The sequence below is a fragment of the Zosterops lateralis genome, assembly GCF_965231275.1.
Source record: "Zosterops lateralis genome assembly, chromosome: 23".
NCBI classification, from domain to species: domain Eukaryota; kingdom Metazoa; phylum Chordata; class Aves; order Passeriformes; family Zosteropidae; genus Zosterops; species Zosterops lateralis.
In genome coordinates, this window is record NC_139783.1 from 1,227,552 (window position 1) to 1,244,735 (window position 17,184).

The 17,184-nt window shown below is 37.8% G+C and overlaps 1 protein-coding gene across 1 annotated transcript; it reads right to left on the reverse strand.

The window, feature by feature from the left end:
- Positions 1-684: 684 nt before the first annotated feature.
- COQ8B (coenzyme Q8B) lies at positions 685-16,808 on the reverse strand (the record flags this gene model as incomplete). The annotated part of the gene is made up of 10 exons (XM_083877173.1): positions 685-771; positions 980-1,288; positions 6,650-6,736; positions 8,101-8,166; positions 10,773-10,880; positions 13,336-13,477; positions 14,694-14,787; positions 16,171-16,252; positions 16,554-16,731; positions 16,804-16,808. The coding sequence occupies 10 exons, from the start codon at positions 16,806-16,808 to the stop codon at positions 706-708; spliced, it is 1,137 nt and encodes a 378-aa protein (XP_083733299.1). The 3' UTR covers positions 685-705.
- Positions 16,809-17,184: the final 376 nt, after the last annotated feature.

Here is a 17,184-nt window from a genome sequence, read left to right on the forward strand (position 1 = left end):
TTTTATGTTTCATCCCGAAATTTTGGGATTTTTGGGGTTTTTTGGGGATTTTAGGACCCAAAATTAACCCCAAACCCCCAAAATTTTGGGGTCAAGACCCCTTTTATTGAGGATTTTCATGTTTAATCTCAGGATTTTCACATTTCATCTCAGAATTTTGACGTCGCATCTCAAAATTTTGATTTCCCACCCCAGAATTTTGGGATTTTTGGGGATTTTGGGTCCCCCAGACCCCCAAATCAACTCCAACCCCCCAAAAACCCCTCAATAACCCCCAAAATTTTGGGATCAAACCCCTTTTATTGAGGATTTTCACGTCCCATTTCAGGATTTTCATGTTTAATCTCAGAATTTTCACATTTAATTTCCGATTTTTGACGTCGCATCTCAAAATTTTGATTTCCCACCCCGGAATTTTGGGGTTTTTTTGTCTCCTCTTGATTTCTTCGTGCCCAATAATCCTCATAAACCTCCCAGAACATCTCCCTGCAGGGAATTCTGCCCCCCAGGTGGGCCCAGGCCAGGAAAAGCCCCCCCAGTTTGCAGCTTTGCCCTCGGCACTTTCGGCCTTTTGGGGTTTCCCTCCAGGATTTGGGGATTTTTGGGGATTTTTGGGGATTTTTGGATCCAAAATTAACCCCAACCCCCCCAAAAAAGACCTCTCAAATTACCCAAATCTTGAAGAATTTTGGGATCAAACCCCTTTTATTGAGGATTTTCATGTCCCATCTCAGAATTTTGACGTCCCACCCCAAGATTTTGACGTCGCATCTCAAAATTTCCATTTCCCACCCCAGAATTTTGGGGTTTTTGGGGATTTTGGGACTCCCCAGACCCCAAAAAACTCTCAAACATCCCAAATTTTGCACAATTTTTAGGGTTCAACCCCCTTTTATTGAGGATTTTCACGTCCCATTTCAGGATTTTCACATTTAATTTCAGGATTTTGACGTCCCGTCTCAAAATTTCCATTTCCCACCCCAGAATTTTGGGATTTTTTTGATTTTTGACTATTTTTTCTTGCCCAATAATTGTGATAAACCTCGGTGAACATTTCCCTGGCGTGGACTCTGCCCCCCAGGTGGGCACAGGCCAGGAACAGCCCCCCCAGTTTGCGGTGCAGGGCGTAGCTGGGCTCGGGGGGAGGCCCCAACCGGCCCCGCAGGATTTGGGGGATCAACCCCCCGACCCCCCGGGCCGTGCCCTGAACCCCGAAATCAAAGGGTTGGGGGCCCCAAAACGGCTCCCCCAGGAGGAGAACGGCCCGGACGTGCAGGGACTCCACGGCCTGGGGAGAAAAAGGAGAGAATTTGGGTTAAAATGGGGAAAAAATGGGGATTTTTGACCCAAAATTTGGTGGTTTTTAGCCCAAAATTGGGGTTTTTTAGCCCCAAAATTGGGGGTTTTTTTCCCAAAAATTGGGGTTCTTTGGCCCCAAATTTTTTTTTTTTTCCCAAAATTGGGGGTTTTTTGGCGCCAAAATTGGGGCCTTTTTTGGCCCAAAATTGGGTTTTTTTTCCCAAAATTGGGGTTTCTTTGGCCCCAAATTTTTTTTTTTTTTTTTTTTTTTTTTTTTTTTTTTTTTTTTTTTGTGGTCCCAAAATTGGGGATTTTTTGGCCCAAAATGTTTTTTTTTTCACCCAAAATTGGGTGGCTTGTTGATCCAAAATTGGGATTTTTTTTGGCCCCAAATTTGGTGTTTTTTTAGCCCCAAATTGGTTTTTTTTTTGCCAGAATTTGGGAAGGAAAAACACCCAAAATTGGTTTTTTTTTTGACCCAAAATTGCGATTTTTTTAGTCCCAAAATTGGTGGGTTTTGGCCCAAAATTGGTGGTTTTTTTGGCCCAAAATTTGGGTCTTTTTGCCCCGAAATATATTTTATTTATTTATTTATTTATTTAATTTTTTAAAAAAATTTTTAAAATATTTTTTTAAAACCCAAAATGCAATTTTTTTAGCCCAAAATTGAGGATTTTTTGGCCCAAAATTGCAATTTTTTTAGTCCCAAAATTGGGGGTTTTTTTGGCCCAAAATTGAGGCTTTTTTTGCCCAAATTTGTGATTTTTTAGTCCCAAAATTGGGGTTTTTTTTGGCCTCAAAATGGGGTTTTTTTTTGGCCCCAAAATTGGAGTTTTTTTCCCCAAAATTGAGGAAGGAAAAACACCCCAAATTGGGATTTTTTTGGCCACAAAATTTGGGATTTTTTGGCCACAAAATTTGAGATTTTTTTGGCCCAAAATTTATGGGTTTTTTTGGACTCAAATTGGGGAAGAGAAAAGGGCCAAAATTGGGGTTTTTTTGGGCCAAAATTGGGGTTTTTTTGGGCCAAAATTGGGGTTTTTTTGGGCCAAAATTGGGGGTTTTTTAGTCCAAAATTGGGGTGTTTTTTACCCAAAATTTGGGGGTTTTGACCCCAAAAATTGTGGTTTTTTGACCCCCAAAATTGGGTTTTTTTCCCCCAAAATTGGTGATTATTGGCCCCAAAATTGGGGTGTTTTTTTGGACTCAAATTGGGGAAGAGAAAACACCCAAAATTGGGGTTTGGGGAGAAAAGGAAGAGATTTGGGGTCAGAAATGTGGGAAAAAAATGGGTTTTAGGACCCCAAAATTGGGCTTTGAGACACCAAAATTGGGATTTGGGACCCTAAAATTGGGATTTGGGGCACTAAAAATGGAGTTTGGGGACACAAAATTGGGGTTTTTGGGGTTTGGGACACAAAAATTGGGTTTTGGAACCTCTAAAAATAGAGAGACCCAAAATTTGGGTTTTGGGACTCTGAAATTGGGGTGAAAAACCCCAAAATTGGGGTTTGGGGCACTAAAAATGGGATTTGGGACCATAAAATTGGGGTTCGGGACCTTAAAAAATACAGGGACCCAAAATTTGAGGTTTGGGACACCAAATTTTTTTTTTTTTACCCAAAATGTGATTTTTTTTTTGTCCCAAAATTGGGGTTTTTTTGACCTCAAATTTGGTTGTTTTTTTTTAATCCAAATTGAGTTTTTTTAGCCCCAAAATTAGGGATATTTTAACCAAAAAATAGGGGCTTTTTGGCCCCAAAATTGGGGTTTTTTCCCCCCAAAACTGGGGGTTCTTTTACCTCCAAAATCGGGTTTTTTTTAGCCCCAAAATTGGTGGTTTTTTACCCCCCAAAATTGTTTTTTTTTTTTTTTTTTTTTTCACCCAAAATTGGGGGGTTTTTTTTGGGTCAAATATTGGTGGGTTTTTCCCCAAAATTGGGGTCTTTTTGCCTTGAATTGTTTTGGTTTTTTTTACCCAAAATTGGGGTTTTTTTTGACCCCAAATTGGTGGGGTTTTTTGACCCAAAATTGAGGGTTTTTTTGGCCCCAAAATTGGGGTTTTTGGCCCCAAATTTTTATTTATTTATTAATTTATTTTGTCCCAAAATGTGATTTTTTTTTAGTCCCAAAATTGGTGGTTTTTTTCCCCAAAATTGGTTTCTTTTTTGGGCCAAAATTGGGTTTTTTTGGCCTAAAATTGGGTGGTTTGTTGACCCAAAATTGGGGTTTTTTTGGCCCCAACATTGGGTATTTTTGGTCCAAAACTGGGGGTTTTTTTGGCCAAAAATGGGGATTTTTTGGCCCAAAATTGCGATTTTTTTTGTCCCAAATTTGGGTTTTTTTGACCCAAAATTGGTTTTTTTTTAAACTCAATTTGGGGAAGGAAAAACACCCAAAATTGGGGTTTTTTTTTACTCAAAATTGGGGAGATTTTTTTACCCAAAATTGGGGTTTTTTTGGCCCAAAATTGGGGACTCCACGGCCTGGGGGGAGAAAAGGAGAGAATTTGGGTTAAAATGGGGAAAAAATGGGATTTTAGGACCATAAAATCCATAAAATTGGGGTTTGGGAGACTAAAAATGGGGTTTGGGACCCCTAAAATGGGGTTTGGGGACACAAAATTGGGGTTTGGGGGGTTTGGAGACACAAAAATTGGGGTTTGGGACCTTAAAAAATGGGATTTGGGAGCCTAAAATTGGGGATTGGGACCATAAAATCCATAAAATTGGCGTTTGGGGACACAAAATTGGGACAGGGAAAGAAAATTGGGGTTTGGGACCCTGAAATTTGGATTCTGCGGCCTGGGGGGAAAAAAAAAAATGAGATTTGGGTTAAAAATTGAGTTTTGGGAGATCAAAATTGGGGTTTTTTTGGCCCAAATTTTTTTTTTTTTTTTTTAAACCAAAATGTGATTTTTTTTTTTTAGTCCCAAAATCGGTGGTTTTTTTCCCCAAAAATTGGTTATTTTTGGCCCAAAATTGGGGAAGAGAAAAGGGCCAAAATTGGGATTTTTTTTTTGGCCCAAAATTGGGGAAGGAAAAACACCAAAAATTTGGGGTTTTTTTTGACCCAAAATTGGGGGTTTTTTTAACCCAAAATTGGAGGATTTTTTGCCCAAAATTGGGGTTTTTTTGATCTAAAATTGAGGGGTTTTTGACCCAAAATTGCATATTTTGGCCCCCAAAATTGGTGTTTTTTGGCCCAAAAATTGGGTTTTTTTGGCCCAAAATTTGGGGAAGAGAAAAGGCCCAAAATTCAGATTTTTGGCCCCAAATTTGTTGGTTTTTTGGCTCCAAATTGGGTTTTTTTGGGCCAAATTTTGAGAAGGAAAAACACCCAAAATTGGGGATTTTTTTGACCAAAATTGGGATTTTTTTGCCACAAAATTGGGGTTTTTTTGGCCTCAAAATTGGGTTTTTTGGCCCCAAATTTTGGGTTTTTTTGGCTCCAAAATTGGAGGTTTTTTCCCCAAAATTAGGGAAGGAAAAACCCCCCAAATTGGGATTTTTTTGGCCCAAAATTGGGGATTTTTGGCCCCAAATTGGGTTTTTTTTGGGCCAAATTTTGAGAAGGAAAAACACACAAAATTGGGGATTTTTTAGGCCCCAAAATTGGATTTTTTTGACCCAAAATTGGGTTTTTTGGCCCAAAATTGGGGGTTTTTTGGCCCGAAAATTGGGGGGTTTTTGGCCCAAATTGGGGAAGTAAAAACACACAAAATTGTTTGGTTTTTTTTGACCAAATTTGGGTTTTTTTCACCCAAAACCTGGATTTTTTTGCCCCAAAATTTGGGTTCTTTTTCCCCCAAAATTGGGGGTTTTTTGACTCAAAATTGGGGTTTTTTTGGCCCAAATTGGGGAAGAGAAAAGGCCCAAAATTGGGGTTTTTTTAGCCCAAAATTGCGATTTTTTTAGTCCCAAAATTGGTGGTTTTTTCCCCAAAATTGGTTTCTTTTTTGGGCCAAAATTGGGTTTTTTTGGCCTAAAATTGGGTGGTTTGTTGACCCAAAATTGGGGTTTTTTTGGCCCCAACATTGGGTATTTTTGGTCCAAAACTGGGGTTTTTTTTGGCCAAAAATGGGGATTTTTTGGCCCAAAATTGCGATTTTTTTTGTCCCAAATTTGGGGTTTTTTTGACCCAAAATTGGGGTTTTTTTAAACTCAATTTGGGGAAGGAAAAACACCCAAAATTGGGGGGTTTTTTTACTCAAAATTGGGGAGATTTTTTTACCCAAAATTGGGGTTTTTTTGGCCCAAAATTGGGGACTCCACGGCCTGGGGGGAGAAAAGGAGAGAATTTGGGTTAAAATGGGGAAAAAATGGGATTTTAGGACCATAAAATCCATAAAATTGGGGTTTGGGAGACTAAAAATGGGGTTTGGGACCCCTAAAATGGGGTTTGGGGACACAAAATTGGGGTTTGGGACCTTAAAAAATGGGATTTGGGAGCCTAAAATTGGGGTTTGGGGCACTAAAATTGGGGATTGGGACCATAAAATCCATAAAATTGGCGTTTGGGGACACAAAATTGGGACAGGGAAAGAAAATTGGGGTTTGGGACCCTGAAATTTGGATTCTGCGGCCTGGGGGGAAAAAAAAAAAAGAGATTTGGGTTAAAAATTGAGTTTTGGGAGATCAAAATTGAGGTTTTTTTGGCCCAAATTTTTTTTTTTTTTTAAACCAAAATGTGATTTTTTTTTTTTTTAGTCCCAAAATTGGTGGTTTTTTTCCCCAAAAATTGGTTATTTTTGGCCCAAAATTTGGGGAAGAGAAAAGGCCCAAAATTCAGATTTTTGGCCCCAAATTTGTTGGTTTTTTGGCCCCAAATTGGGGGTTTTTTTGGGCCAAATTTTGAGAAGGAAAAACACCCAAAATTGAGGATTTTTTTGACCAAAATTGGGATTTTTTTGCCACAAAATTGGGGTTTTTTTGGCCTCAAAATTGGGTTTTTTGGCCCCAAATTTTGGGTTTTTTTGGCTCCAAAATTGGAGGTTTTTTCCCCAAAATTAGGGAAGGAAAAACCCCCAAAATTGGGATTTTTTTGGCCCAAAATTGGGGATTTTTGGCCCCAAATTGGGGTTTTTTTGGGCCAAAATTTGAGAAGGAAAAACACCCAAAATTGGGATTTTTTTTGACCCCAAAATTGGATTTTTTTGACCCAAAATTGGGGATTTTTTGGCCTCAAAATTTGGGTTTTTTTACCCAAAATTCGGATTTTTTTTGGCCCAAAATTCGGAGTTTTTTTCCCCAAAATTAGGGAAGGAAAAACACCCAAAATCGGGGATTTTTTTGGGCCCCAAAATTGGATTTTTTTTGGCCCAAAATTGTATTTTTTTCCCCTTTCCCACCTGGGACTCGAAGCCCGTCAGGAATTTCAGGTCCCGGGATTTTTTCAGGATTTTTTCCTCGTCTTTGTCGGCGGCAGCTTTGATCACCTGGAGCCCAAAAAAACCCAAAATTTCACATTTTTTATCTCAAATTTCACATTTTTTATCCCAAATTTCACCTTTTTCACAGAAATTCTGGTTTTTCTCTCCTTTTTTCCGTTTTTTTTCCATCAAAATCCTCCAAAATCCAAAAAAAATCCCCCAAAATTCGGCAAATTTTCAAATGAATCTTCTCAAAATTCCACAAAATCCCCCAAAAATTCTTCAAAAAAATCCCCCAAAATTCCCCCCAAAAAGCAAAAATCCCCCTGAAAAAACCCTAAAAATCCTCCCAAAAAAACCCCCCAAAATTGCCCAAAAATCCCTTAAAAACGCCCCAAAAAAGCCCAAAAATCTGCCCAAAATCCCTAAAAATCTCCTAAAAATCTCCTAAAAATCCCCCCAAAATTCCCAAAAAATCCACTAAAAATTCCCCCCAAAATCCCAAAAATATTTCTCCCATTTTCCCCCATTTTCCCCCAATTTTTCCCCATTTTTTGCCCATTTTTCCCCCATTTTCTCCACAAATTTTTCCCAATTTTCCCCATTTTTTCCCCATTTTTCCTCATTTTTCCCCCCAATTTTTCTCCATTTTTTCCCCATTTTCCCCCAATTTTCCCCCAATTTTTCCCCATATTTTCCCCAATTTTTTCCCCATTTTTCCCCCAATTTTTCCCCATTTTTCCCCCCAATTTTTCTCCAATTTTTCCCAATTTTCCTCCCATTTTCCCCCAATTTTCCCCAATTTTTCCCAATTTTTTCCCTGTTTTTTCTCCAATTTTTCCCCATTTTTTCTCCCATTTTTCCCCCAAATTTTTCTCCATTTTCTCCCCATTTTTCCCCAATTTTCCCCCATTTTTTCATCAATTTTTCTCCAATTTTCCCCATTTTTCCCCAAATTTCCCCCAATTTTCCCCATTTTTCCCCAATTTTTCCCCATTATTTCTCCATTTTCTCCCCATTTCCCCCCCAATTTTCTCCCAATTTTCCCCCCATTTTTTCCCCATTTTCCTCCCATTTTTTCCCCCATTTTTTGCCCATTTTTCCTCCAATTTTCCTCATTTTTCCCAATTTTTCCTCCATTTTTCTCCAATTTTCCCCATTTCCCCCAATTTTTCCCCATTTTTTCCCATTTTTCCCCAATTTTTTCCCCATTTTTTGCCCATTTTTCCTCCAATTTTCCTCATTTTTCCCAATTTTTCCTCCATTTTTCCCCAATTTTCCCCCAATTTTTCCCCCAATTTTTCCCCAATTTTTCCCCATTTTTTCCCATTTTTCCCCAATTTTTTCCCCATTTTTTCCCATTTTTCCCCCCAATTTTTCCCCCATTTTCCCCATTTTTTCCCCATTTTTCCCCGTTTTTCCCTGCCCACCTCGATGTAGTGATCGGTGAATTCTGTGTCGAATTCTCTGCAGGCCCCGAAATCCAACAGCGTCACCTGGAGACACAAAAAACACCCAAATTTGGGGTCAAAATATCACAAAAATCCCCCAAAAAATCCCCCCCAAAAAACCCTTAAAACTCCCAAAAATCCACAAAAATCCCCTAAAAATCCCCCCCAAAAAAACCACCAAAAATTTGCCTCAAATTCCACAAAAATCCCCTAAAAATCCCCCCAAAACCCCCCAAAAATCCACAAAAATTCCCTAAAAATCCCCCCCCAAAAACCCCTAAAAATTTGCCCCAAACCTCACAAAAATCCCCCCAAAAATTCGTCCAAAATCCCCTTAAAATCCCCTTTAAATTCCCCTAAATTCCCTTAAAAATCCCTTTAAAATTCCCTTAAAAATCCCCTTAAAATTCCCTTAAAAATCCCCTTAAAATTCCCTTAAAATCCCCTTAAAATCCACTTTAAATTCCCCTAAATTCCCTTTAAAATCCCCTCAAAATTCACTAAAAATTCACTTTAAAATTCCCTTAAAAATCCCCCTAAAATCCACTTTAAATTCCCTTAAAATCCACTTAAAATCCCCTTAAAACCCTTTTAAAATTCCCATAAAATCCCCTTGAAAATTCCCTTGAAAAATCCCCTTAAAATCCCCTTAAAATCCCTTTAAAATTCCCCTTGAAAATTACCTTAAAATCCCCTTAAAATCCACTTTAAATCTCATTAAAATCCACTTTAAATCCCCCTAAAACTCCTTGAAAATCCCCTTAAAGATCCCTTTAAAATTCCATTAAAATTTGCCTAAAATCCATCTAAATTTTCCTTAAAATCTCCCTAAAATCCCCCCAAAATCCCATTAAAATTTACTTTAAATCCCCTTAAAATCCCCTTAAAATGCACTTTAAAATTCCCTTAAAATCCCCTAAAAATTCCACTTAAAATCCCCTTAAAATTCCCCTTAAAATCCCCCTAAAATTCCCTTAAAATCCCCTTGAAAATCTCCTTAAAATCCCTCGAAAATTCCCTTGAAAAATCTCTTAAAAATCCCTTTAAAATCCCCTTAAAATTTACTTTAAATCCCCCCAAAATCCTTATTAAAATCCCTTTAAAATCCCCTTAAAATCCCCCTAAAATCCACTTAATTTTTCCTTAAAATCCCCTTAAAATCCCTTGAAAATTCCCTTGAAAAATCCCTTAAAAATCCCTTTAAAATTCTTTTAAATCCCCCTAAAATCCACGTAAATTTTCCTTAAAATCCTCTTAAAATTCACTTAAAATCCCTTTAAAATTCCCTTAAAATCCCCTTAAAATTCCCCTTAAAATCCACTTAAAATCCCCTTAAAACCCTTTTAAAATTCCCATAAAATCCCCTTGAAAATCCCCTTGAAAAATCCCCAAAAATTCCTTGAAAATTCCCTTAAAATCCCCCCAAAATCCCCTTTAAAATCCGCCTAAAATCCACTTTAAAATGCCCTTTAAAATCCCCCTAAAATTCCCTTAAAATCCACTTTTAAATTCCCTTTAAATTCCTTTAAAATCCTCCAAAATCCCCTTAAAATCCCCCTAAAATCCCCTTAAAATTCCCTTAAAATCCCTTGAAAACTCCCTTGAAAAATCCCTTAAAAATCCCTTTAAAATCTCCTTAAAATTTCACTTAAAATCCCCTTAAAATCCCCCTAAAATCCACTTAAAATTCCCTTAAAATCCCCTTGAAAATTCCCTTAAAATCCCCTTAAAATCCATTTAAAATCCCCTAAAAATCCCTTGAAAATTCCCCTGAAAAATCTCTTAAAAATCCCTTTAAAATCCCCTTAAAATCCCCTTAAAATCCACTTTAAATCCCCCTAAAACTCCTTGAAAATCCCCTTAAAAATCCCTTTAAAATTCCATTAAAATTTGCCTAAAATCAATCTAAATTTTCCTTAAAATCTCCCTAAAATCCCCCCAAAATCCCCTTAAAATTTACTTTAAATCCCCTTAAAATTCACCTTAAAATCCCCTTTAAATACCCTTAAAAATCCCCCCAAAATCCCTTCAAAATCCTCTTGAAAATCCTCTTTAAAATCCCCCTAAAATTCCCTTAAAATCCCCTTGAAAATTCCCTTGAAAAATCCCTTAAAAATTCTTTTAAAATCCACTTTAAATCTCGTTAAAATCCCCTTAAAATCCCTTGAAAATTCCCTTAAAAATCCCTTAAAAATCCCTTAAAAATTCTTTTAAAATCCCCCCAAAATCCACTTTAAATCCCCTTAAAATCCCCTTAAAAATTCCCTTAAAAATCCCTTAAAAATCCCTTTAAAATTCCTTTAAAATCCCCCCAAAATCCACTTAAATTTTCCTTAAACTCCCCTTAAAATTCACTTTAAATCCCCCTAAAATCCACATTAAATTCACTTAAAATCCCCCTAAAACTCTTTTAAAATCCCCTTAAAATCCCTTTAAAATCCCCTTAAAATTTCCTTAAAATCCCCTAAAAATCCCCTTAAAATCCCTTGAAAATCCCTTAAAAATACCTTTAAAATTCTTTTAAAATCCCCTTAAAATCCACTTTAAATCCCCTTAAAATCCACTTTAAATCCCCCAAATTTTCCCCAAACCTCCCGAAATATTTTTTTAATTATTTTTTATGATAATTTCGGTATTTTTTCATCTCTGACCGTGTGAGTTTTTGTGTGGTAGAGGAAATTGGCCCAGTTGGGGTCGCTCTGCATGAAGCGGAACTGGAAAAGCTCCAGGAGGCAAAGGCGGAGCAGGTGGGAGCAGATCTGGCCACAAAAGGGTTAAATTTCAATTCAATTAAATTTAAAAAACCTTCAAAAAAAAAAAAAAAATCCCCAATTTTTTACCCAAAATTTTTACCCGAAAATTAAAAAAAAAAAAAAAAAAAAAAATCGCAAAAAAAGGTCAAAAAATGGGTTTGAAATACTAAAAAAAATCACATTGAGATGTCGAAATCGTCACCCAAAAAATACCCCCAAAAATTCCCCAAAAATTCCCCCATAAAATCCTCCATAAATCCCATAAAATCCCCCCAAAAATCCCAAAAAATCCCCAAAAAATCCCCCCAAAATTCCCTAAAAATTCCCTAAAAATCCCCAAAAAAACCCCAAAAAATCCCTAAAAAATCCCAAAAAATCCCAAAAATACCCCCAAAAATTCCCACAAATTCCCCCCATAAAATCCTCCAAAAATCCCCAAAAATCCCATAAAAACCCCCAAAAAATCCCCAAAAATCCCAAAAAAATCCCCATAAAACCCCCTTAAAATCCCCAAAATTCCCCTAAAATCCCCCCAAAAAATCCAAAAAAACTCCCCCCCAAAAAATCCCCAAAATCCCCAAAAATGCCCCAAAATCCCAAAAAAATCCCCCAAAAATCCCCCCAAAAAATCCCAAAAAATCCCCCCAAAAAATCCCAAAAAATCCCCAAAAAACCCACAAAAAAAATCCCCAAAAAATCCCAAAAAATCCCCTAAAATCCCCCCAAAATCCCTAAAATCCCCCAAAAATCCAAAAAATCCCAAAAAATCCCAAAAAATTCTCAAAAAATCCCCAAAATTCCCTAAAAAATCCCCCAAAAAATCCCCCAAAAAATCCCAAAAAAATCCCCCAAAAAATCCCCAAAAATCCCCAAAAAATCCCAAAAATTCCCCAAAAAATCCCAAAAAATCCCCAAAAATCCCCCAAAAAATCCCAAAAATTCCCCAAAAAATCCCTAAAAATCCCCAAAAAATCCCCCAAAAAATCCCAAAAAATCCCCCAAAAATCCCCCCCCCAAAAAAAAATAATCCAAAAAAATCCCCCAAAAAATCCAAAAAAAATCCAAAAAAAGTCCCAAAAAAATCCCAAAAAAATCCCCAAAAAATCCCAAAAAATCCCCCCCCAAAAACCCCCCAAAAACCCCAAAAAATCCCCAAAAAATCCCCAAAAATCCCCAAAAAATCCCAAAAAAATCCCAAAAAATCCCCAAAAAATCCCCCAAAAAACCCCCAAAAAATCCCAAAAAAATCCCAAGAAATCCCCCAAAAATTCCCCAAAAATCCCCCCAAAATCCCAAAAAAACCCAAAAAATCCCCCCCAAAAATCCTCCAAAACCCTCCAAAATCCGCCCAAAAAATCCCTAAAAATCCCCAAAAAATTCCCCCAAAAAATCCCCAAAACCCCAAAAAATCCCAAAAAATCCCCAAAATCCCCCAAAATCCAAAAAAAATCCAAAAAAATCCCTAAAAAATCAAAAAAAAATTCCCTAAAAAATCCAAAAAAATCCCAAAAAATCCCTAAAAATATCCCAAAAAAATCCCAAAAAATCCCCAAAAAATCCCCAAAAAATCCCCAAAAACCCCAAAAAAAATCCAAAAAAATCCCCAAAAAAATCCCCAAAAAATCCCTAAAAATCCCCAAAAAATCCCAAAAAATCCAAAAAATCCCCAAAAAATCCCAAAAAAACCCAAAAAATCCCTAAAAATCCCCAAAAAATCCCTAAAAATCCCCAAAAAATCCCCAAAAAATCCCTAAAAATCCCAAAAAAATCCCCAAAAAAATCCAAAAAAATCCCAAAAAATCCCAAAAAAATCCCCAAAAAATCCCTAAAAATCCCCAAAAAATCCCCAAAAAAACCCAAAAAAATCCCAAAAAAATCCCAAAAAATCCCCCAAAAAATCCCAAAAAATCCCCCAAAAATCCCCAAAAAAATCCCCAAAAAATCCCCAAAAAATCCCCAAAAAAATCCCAAAAAAATCCCCCCAAAAAATCCCAAAAAATTCCCCCAAAAAAATCCCAAAAATCCCCAAAAAATCCTCAAAATCCCCCAAAAAAATCCAAAAAAATCCCCAAAAATCCAAAAAAAATCCCAAAAAATCCCTAAAAAAATAAAAAAAAAATTCCCTAAAAAATCCAAAAAAATCCCAAAAAATCCCTAAAAATCCCAAAAAAAATTCCCAAAAAACCCCCAAAAAATCCCCAAAAAATCCCCCAAAAAATCAAAAAAAAAATCCAAAAAAAATCCCAAAAAGATCCCAAAAAAATCCCAAAAAATCCCCCAAAAAACCCCAAAAAAATCCCAAAAAAATCCAAAAAAAATCCCAAAAAAATACCCCAAAAAATCCCTAAAAATCCCCAAAAAATCCCCCAAAAAATCCCAAAAAAATCCCAAAAAAATCCCAAAAAAATCCCAAAAAATCCCCAAAAAATCCCCAAAAATCCCATAATTTTTTTTTCCCCACCTCGTCCCGTGTCCCCTGCGGGAGGTCCCGGCTCCGCTCCAGGGCCGCGCCCCTCCCCCACTCCGTGCACAGCACCCGCCGCGAGCTCAGCCCCGGAACCACCCCCGGGACACGGAAAAACTCGTCTGAATCCAACAGGGACCTGGGGAAACATAAAAATGGCAAAAATCAAATTAAAAATAAAAAAAAATCCCGAAAAAATCCGGTTAAAAATGGCCAAAATATGATAAAAATCAGATTAAAACCGCAAAAATCGCATTAAAATCCCATTAAAAACACAAAAATCCCATTAAAAACATCCAAAATATGACAAAAATCCCATTAAAAATGGCAAAAATAAAAATACAAAAAACCCCGAAAAAAATCCGGTTAAAAATGGCCAAAATTTGAATAAAATGGCAAAAATCCCATAAAAATCCCATTAAAAGTGGCCAAAGTCCCATAAAAGTCCCAAATCCCAAAAATAGTCCAAAAAAAATCTGGTTAAAAATGGCCAAAATCCCCTTAAAAATCCCCTTAAAAATCCCACAAAAAAATCCCTAAAAAATCCCCCCAAAAATTAAAAAAAAATTCCCTAAAACCCCCTAAAAATCCCCAAAAAATCCCAAAAAATTCCATAAAACCCCCTTAAAAACCCCATAAAACCCCCTAAAACCCCCCATAAAAATCCCCCAAAAAATCCCATAAAAATCCCATAAAAATCCCCCCAAAAAATCCCATTAAAATCCCATTAAAATCCCATTAAAATCCCCAAATTCATCAAATTACCAAAAAAATCCTCAAAAAACCCCCAAAAATGACCCAAAAATCTCCTCTAAAATTGCCAAAAAATCCCCCCAAAAATCCCCAAAAATCCCCAAAAAAATCCCTAAAAAATCCCCAAAAAATCCCTAAAAAAATCCAAAAAAAATCCCAAAAAATCCCCCCAAAATCCTCCAAAAAATCCCAAAAAATCCCCCAAAAAATCCCCAAAAATGTCCAAATTTCCCCAAAACCCAAAAATGTCCCAAATTCCTCAAAAAATCCCCAAATTTCCCTCAAAGTCTCCCCTAAAAATGCCCCAAAAATCCCCAAAAAATCCCCAAAAAATGCCCCCAAAAATTAAAAAAAATCCCTAAAAAATCCCAAAATCCTAAAAACCCCAAACTATCAAAAAAACCCCAAAATATCCCAAAACCCTCCAAAATCCCCCTAAAAATGCCAAAAAATTGCATTAAAAACCCCTCAAAAATCCTCAAAAAATGCCCAAAAAATGCCCAAAAAATGCCGAAAAAAATCTCAAAAAATTCCAAAAAAATTCCAAAAAATCCCAAAATGCCCAAAATGCCCAAATTTTCCCCAAATTTTCCCAAATTTACCGGAATTTCAGGGTATTTTGGGCTTCCCTGGTGTAGTCACACTCCAGTTCCAGTTCCCGGCGCAGCCACTGAAGGGACTGAGCTGCAAATAAACCTGGGGGGAAAAAAATGGGATTTTTTTGGGGAAAAATTGGGATTTTTGGGAAAAATTGGGGATTTTAGAGAGAAAAAAGGGAAATTTGGGGATTTTGGGGGAAAACGAGGGAATTTTGGGGAAAAAAAAGGAATTTTTTTGGGGGAAAAATGAGGGTTTTTGGGGGGGAAAAAGGAATTTTTTGGGGGGAAAAATGAGGGTTTTTGGGGGAAAAATGAGGGATTTTGGGGCGGAAAATGAGGGATTTTTTTGGGGAAAAATGGGGATTTTGGGGGGAAAAAAGGAATCGTTTGGGGGAAAAAATAGGGAACTTTTTGGGGAAAAAAATGGGAATTTTAGGGGGGAGAAATGGGGGATTTTGGGGCAGTTTTGGGGCAGTTTTGGGCTGATTTGGGGCAGATTTTGGGGCGTTTTTTGAGCAGATTTTTGGGCTGATTTTGGGGCTGATTTTGGGCAGGTTTTGGGCTGATTTTTGGCAGATTTTGGGCTGATTTTGGGCTGATTTTGGGGTGATTTTGGGGCTGATTTGGGGCTGATTTGGGGCAATTTTGGGGTAATTTTGGGCAGAATTTGGGCTGATTTTGGGCTGATTTGGGGCAGTTTTTGGGGTAATTTTGGGCTGATTTGGGGCAGTTTGGGGGCTGATTTTGGGCTCATTTTGGGCATTTTTGGGCAGATTTTTGGCTGATTTTGGGCAGTTTTGGGGGCTGATTTTGGGCTGATTTTGGGGCAGATTTTGGGCTGATTTTGGGTGATTTTGTATAATTTTTGGGCTGATTTTTGGGTAATTTGGGGCAGATTTTTGGGGCAATTTTGGGGTAATTTTGCGCAGATTTTGGGCTGATTTTTGGCTCATTTTTGGGCATTTTTTGAGCAGATTTTTGGGCTGATTTTGGGCAGATTTTGGGGCTGATTTTGGGGTGATTTTGGGGCTGATTTTGGGCAGTTTTGGGGCTGATTTTGGGGCTCATTTTGAGATGTTTTTGGGCTGATTTTGGGGCTGATTTTGGGGCTGATTTTGGGCTGATTTTGGGCAGCTTTGGGGCAGTTTTTTGGGCTGATTTTGGGTCAATTTTGGGGCTGATTTTTGGCTCATTTTGGGGCTGATTTTGGGTCAATTTTGGGTCAATTTTGGGGTAATTCTGGGCTGATTTTGGGTCAATTTTTGGGTAATTTTTGGGCTGATTTTGGGCAGGTTTGGGGCAGTTTTTGGGGCTCATTTTGGGCTGTTTTTGGGCTGATTTTGGGCTGATTTTGGGGAAATTTTTCGGCAGTTTTTGGGCTGATTTTGGGCAGTTTTGGGGCAGTTTTTGGGGTGATTTGGGGCAGATTTTGGGCCCATTTTTGGCAGTTTTGGGGCAGTTTTTGGGGTGGTTTGGGTACCCCGGGGCAGGCCGGGGCTCAGGCTCAGGAGGCTCAGCAGGTTTTCGATGTCGCTGCCGATGCTTTGGGCGACCCCCGGGTACTGCAGGGGGAGAAAAAATACTGAAATTACCCAAAATCCTTGAAATTACCCCAAAATCCTTGAAATTACCCCAAAATCCCCAAAATTAACCCTAAATCCCAGAAAATCCCTAAAAAATCCCTAAAAAATCCCCAGAAATCCAAATAAATCCCTAAAAAAACCCCAAAAAATTTGCAAAAAATCCAAAAAAAATTGCAAAAAAATCCCAAAAAATTCCAAAAAAATCCCTAAAAATTCCCAAAAAATCCCAAATCCCTCCAGACCCCTAAAAACCCCCGAAATTTTGTTGTCCCATCCCCACCTGGACCTTGATGGCGACGGGGGCCCCGTTGCGGAGCCTCCCCCTGTGCACCTGCCCCAGCGACGCCGCGGCCACGGGAACGTCCCCGAACTCCTGGAGCTGCTCCCGCCAGTGGGGACCCAGCTCTGAGTCCAGCACGGCCTGGGGGACAGAAAATATCAAATTTACAACGAAAATCCTCAGAAGTCACAAAAAAAACCCCTGAAAATGGCATCAAATATCATAAAATCCCATTAAAATCCAATAAAACTCCATTAACTCCCATTTAAACCCATTAAATCCTATTAAAATCCCGTAAAATCCCGTTAAAATCTCATTAATATCCTATTAAATCCTATTGACGTCCCATAAAATCCTGTGAATATCCAGTTAAAATCCCACTAATATCTAGTTAAATCCCACTAAAGTCCCATTAAACTCCCATTAATATCCCATTAAATCCTATTAAAATCCCATAAGATCCCATTAAAATCCCCCCTAAATCCCCCAAACTCCCCCCAAAACCCCATCAAATCCTCCCCAAACCCTGTAAAATCCCCCCAAAAATCCCCATAACCCCCCAAAAAATCCACTAAAAATCCCCCAAAATCCCCAAATCCTCCAAAAGAATCCCCCCCAAATCCCCTAAAAT